This window comes from Macrobrachium rosenbergii, chromosome 12 (genome assembly GCF_040412425.1).
Source record: "Macrobrachium rosenbergii isolate ZJJX-2024 chromosome 12, ASM4041242v1, whole genome shotgun sequence".
In the NCBI taxonomy this organism is placed as follows: Eukaryota; Metazoa; Arthropoda; class Malacostraca; order Decapoda; family Palaemonidae; genus Macrobrachium; species Macrobrachium rosenbergii.
Window position 1 is genome coordinate 86,801,904 of NC_089752.1, and position 5,205 is coordinate 86,807,108.

A 5,205-nucleotide genomic window follows, 5' to 3' on the forward strand; every position below is an offset into this window, starting at 1 on the left:
AATGGAGAGCTAATAACCCCTTTAGAACTAAGGTTGAAGCTAGCCAGGGGAAAAACCCGAGTGGAAGGAACACACGGGTCTTTTCCCAGAGTAATCAAAGATTTAATAATGCTGAAAGAGGCAGGCAAACTTGTTTTTGGTGCCACGAACAAGGGCACTTTCAAGCTCGGTGTCCTGCTCGGAGAAGGTATCTCCAGCAGAATGGAGGTGGAACCAATAATGATGTCCCCATATCTCTGATAACTAATGCCCCCACTACTATTAATCCTGGAAGTGAAGGTCCCCCAGGAACTGAAGAAAGATTTAGGAATAGTGTTGGTGGAGGTGAAACAAATCGGTCACCTACTAGCCCTTCTTTGTGACTGTATGACAAGTATATTTGGCCTGGAAGATTGGTAATAGGTGATAAAGTTTTGGAAGTAAAATTCTTAAGGGACACTGGGTCTGCTCGATCATTGGTACTGTCAAGGGTTGTGAAGGATGTTGGTGAGTATTCTGGAAATTATGTGGTTCTGGGTGGGTTCCCTGATACAGTGGTTTCTGCTCCTCTGGTGAAGGTAGAGGCAATTTTCCCGAGGTATCACAGGGTAACGGAATTGGCGGTGGTGGAAAAGCTCCCCATCCCTGGTATTGATGGCATATTGGGAAATGATATGTTGGATGTGCAAGGTTATGAGTTATTCCCAATAGTGTCTGTAACTGCAAGTCCCATAGCAATTACTACTCGAGCTTCTGCAAAGGCTGATGCTGCCTTACAGAATGAGGATAATTTAAATTTAAGTAGTTTAGAGGTAGAGATAGAGAGACCCGGGTCTGTAGTTAGTAGTAGTAGTAGTAGAAGTATTGTGAATAAGCTTTTCAAACCTGATTGTGACCGTATAAGCTTCATTGAAGCTCAGAAGACTGAATTTAGTTATGAATTAGGAGGTACTGATGATTTAACAAAACCAAGGTTCTGTGTGAGGAAAGGTTTGTTGTATAGAGTTAGTCGTTCTGTGAATCATGGCTTAAACCAAACCTCTCGGGTAGAACAGATAGTGGTACCTTCAAAATATCAAAATGATGTACTCAGGTTAGCACATGAGGATTCCTTTGCTGGCCATTTTGGAGTGTGGAAAACTCATTGTAGATTGGCAAAATATTTTTGGTGGCCGGGATTGAAATCCTCAGTGAAGAAATTTGTTGGAGGTTGTGAAACGTGTCAAGTAATGGGTAAACCCAATAAACCCATTCCTAAAGCCCCTTTGCATCCAATTCCTGCAATTGGGGACCCATTTTCAGAGTTGGTTGTTGATATTGTTGGACCGTTGCCTAGAACTAAATCTGGTTTTACACATCTTCTGACTATAATGGATAGAGCATCTAGGTTTCCTGAAGCTTTTCCAATGAGAAAAATTACATCTAAGGTGGTGTTTGAAAAACTAATGGATTTTTTTTCCAGGTATGGGTTGCCTCGTAAAATTCAAACAGATTGTGGTACGAATTTTACGAGCAAGGTATTTAAAGGTAAATGTGCTGAACTGGCCATTCAGCACATTACCAGTGTGCCTTACCACCCAGAGAGTCAGGGTGTAGTGGAAAGGTTCCACCAAACCCTTAAATTTATTTTAAAAAAGTACTGTTATGAGCAAGGAGAGGATTGGGATAAAGGACTTCCCTTCGCTCTCTTTGCTATACGTAATCATCCTAATTCTTCCACTGGTGTTGCCCCATTTGAATTGATTTTTGGACACAAGGTACGTGGCCCTCTGGAAATCTTCCACGAGTTGTTAGAGTTTGGTCGTAAGAAAGATCTGAATGTGGTTGAGTTTGTTGAGGACCTGAGAAGTAGATTATCAGCTGCCTGGGAATTTGCCCAGAATAATTTGGTGTTGTCTCAGGCATCAATGAAAGAAAATTATGATAAGAAAAGTAAGGCACGTTCGTTTGAGCCTGGTGAGCTAGTTTTGGTTTTGGGTACAGACACTGACAATTTTCTGGAACCTAGGTATAAGGGGCCTTGGAAGGTACTCCGGAAACTGTCTGGTGTCAATTATGAAGTGGAAGCTCCTGGGACCAAGCGAAAGTGTCGAATATTTCATATCAATAGACTTAAAGCGTACACATTTCGTAGACTTGATCCTCTAGCTATAGTATATGAGCCTGTGTCTCTGGTATTAGAAACAACGACAGATGAGCCAGCTGACTTGTATTGCCAGGTACCTTCAGATGCTCTGACAAGTAATACTCAAAATTTGGAAACTCTAGCAAAGATTCTGGAGCATCTGGAGGGTACCCAGAGAAATGATATGATGAAACTTATATCTTCTTTTTCAGATTTATTTCAGGCATCCCCAGGTAGAACGACCTTGCTCCAGCATGATGTTGATGTGGGCGGTGCTTCCCCAGTCAAGCAAAGTCCTTATCGATTAAATCCAGTAAAGCGGGATATTGTCGAGAAGGAGATAAGGTACATGTTGGAGCATGGTTTGATTAGACCTTCGGTAAGTCCTTGGAGTTCACCTATTGTGCTGGTTAAGAAACCTGACGGGCAGTTCCGCATGTGTGTGGACTACCGGAAGGTAAACACTAATACTAAGAATGACTCTTTCCCTTTGCCTCGTATCGAAGACTGTCTTGATCGGATAGGGCCTGCAAAGTTTATAACTAAATTAGATCTTTTAAAGGGGTATTGGCAGGTTCCCCTGTCTGATCGAGCTCGTAAGATTTCAGCTTTTGTCACGCCCTTTGGGCTTTACGAATGTAACGTAATGCCCTTTGGGATGAAGAACGCGGCATGTACCTTCCAGCGGATGATGAACCGGGTTATATGTGGTCTGGAGGGTACAGAAATATATATTGATGATTTGGTTGTTCACAGCAATGACTGGAGGACTCATTTGGTGAGACTAAAGAAGGTATTTGAGGCCCTGAGAGCTGCCGGTCTTGTTGTGAACTTAAACAAGTGTGAATTTGGTAAAGCCAAGGTGTGTTATCTAGGTCACGAGGTTGGTTTGGGTCAGGTCACTCCTAAACAAGCTAACCTCGAGGCTCTATTAAATTTGCAAAGGCCACGCAATGTTAGGGAAGTCCGGAGAATATTAGGTATGTTGGGTTATTATAGGAGATTCATCGGAACTTCTCTGACCTTGCTCAGCCCCTAACTCAACTATTGCAAAAGGGACAAAAATTTGTATGGTCTCCTCAATGTGAGGAATCTTTCTTAAAACTCAAAATGGTATTGATGTCTAACCTATTCTAACGTCTCCTGACTTTCAGAAACCGTTTATTGTGGCTGTGGATGCCAGTGATGTAGGCATAGGTGGAGTACTTTTTCAAAGACATGAGGATGGTGAAGTGCGTCCAGTATCGTACTTTAGTCGTAAGTTGCTGGATGCAGAGAAAAGGTATTCCACCATTGAGAAGGAGGCACTGGCTTTGATTCGCACTTTAGTTCACTTCAAACCGTATGTGACTAATTTTTCCTTCCCTGTGGAAATTTGGACTGACCATAACCCATTGGTCTTCATTGAAAGAATGAAAGGTTCTAATCAGAGGATTCTTCGTTGGGCTCTTCAACTGCAGGAGTTTCCTTTAATTATTAAACATGTTAAGGGTGTTGACAACTGTATTCCTGATGCCCTCTCTAGGATGTAAGTTTGTTCATTTCTTTAATCACCTCAGCCTTCTCATTTCTCCTCGAGTTTTGTATTGAAAATTTTATTTGAGGTAGTTAACTTTTGACCTTGTTTAAACTAATTTGTGGATTCAGTATATTTTACTGTATTGTTGTTCTGAGTATTTGCTTCACCTCATTGTTTTTCCTTTGCAGGATGCTTTGGATTGTTATCCACATTTTATCTAATAGTATGTTATGTGGTAGTGTTGTAAAAAAATTTGTATTCTATTTGAATAAAATTTTTTTTTTAGGGGGAGGAAGGTGTCAGATTAACGTAATTTATTGATTTTTCTTTGCTATAAGTGTTAACTAAATCAGCCTTGTTTTCCTTAGTTGTAAGTTATTTTTTTTTTTTATTATTATTATTCAGTTCAACGGCTGTACCTTTTTTCGTTAACGTAACGACCAGTTTTGTTTTGCTTCCTCCTCTTGTTGTGAATTACCAAACTATCGGGCTAACAATTGTTTTCGTTTTTGTTTTTCGAGTTGAACTGGAACTATAGTGCTGTATGTGGAGAGCGGTCCGGTGAGTTCGGGCCAGACTACGCTATTGGACGTACGCTCTGTTAGCTGCAGCTTTATTTGGAGATTATTTACTTCAACAGACCTTCAGTTGGAAGTGGTTTACCGTAGATGTGCTGAGCCATCTGCGGTACAAGCACATTGTGGAGTTTGGTCACGGTAGTGATTTCGCAGGTGATGTCATCTGCGACCCCTGTGCTCCTGTTTCCCGCCTGAGGATTTGGCGGAAGACGTAGTCGTCGCTCCGTCCCGACACGTAGGATACCTTTAGTAAACCACTCTCCTTTTCGTCTGTCTGTCTCCAGCTGCATGCGCAAGAGAGCTATGGGCTCGTTAAGGTGATCTGTAGGGAGGAAATTGCCAGGTAAGAGGTGTTATCCTGTTATCCTTCGGGACCGAACTCTACCCAGTGTGTACCTGGACAATTTGTGAAGCTCCCTGTTAGCTGTTAGGAGGTTGAAGTGTCCTCCAGGAACTCCTGTCTACTATCATCTTGAACACTTGTCTTCACTGTAGTGTAAGAATTTTGTCTTAATTAAGGACCAGTTATATCTATTATATATATATGTATACGTTGTAATGAGTTGTGGGGATTTGGATATTTGTTTCCTGTGTGAAGGTGTTGGAGTTAGTTTATAAATTTAGTTACCACGGTTAGGTAGGAGGCTTAAGGTTTTCCTTACTTTACTTTTCTTTGATCTTCCTTCCTTCTAATAGGTATAGGTTAGTTGTTAATTATTGGGCCCGTGCTGTTGTAATTTAAGTCTCATATATTCTTACTATGTTAGGATTAGCTTTTTAGTAATAGGAAACCTTGTGAGAATGTTATTTACCCTGCATTTTTTTTTTTGTTTTTTTTTTGGTACATTTAATGTTAAGATGTCTCACAAGGCTGATTTAGTGTAAGTTTGCTTGTGTATTAAATATTGTTAATTTTTCTCTGGTGTTTGTCTTCACATTCCTCTTGCTCTGTGTATATTTTTACCGCCTACGATTCCTGTTTAAACTAAAGTTTAAAGAACCTA

At 40.7% G+C, this 5,205-nt stretch overlaps 1 protein-coding gene across 1 annotated transcript; it reads left to right on the forward strand.

The window, feature by feature from the left end:
• Positions 1-653: 653 nt before the first annotated feature.
• LOC136844130 (uncharacterized) lies at positions 654-3,143 on the forward strand. The gene has a single exon (XM_067113144.1). The coding sequence runs from the start codon at positions 654-656 to the stop codon at positions 3,141-3,143; it is 2,490 nt and encodes an 829-aa protein (XP_066969245.1).
• Positions 3,144-5,205: the final 2,062 nt, after the last annotated feature.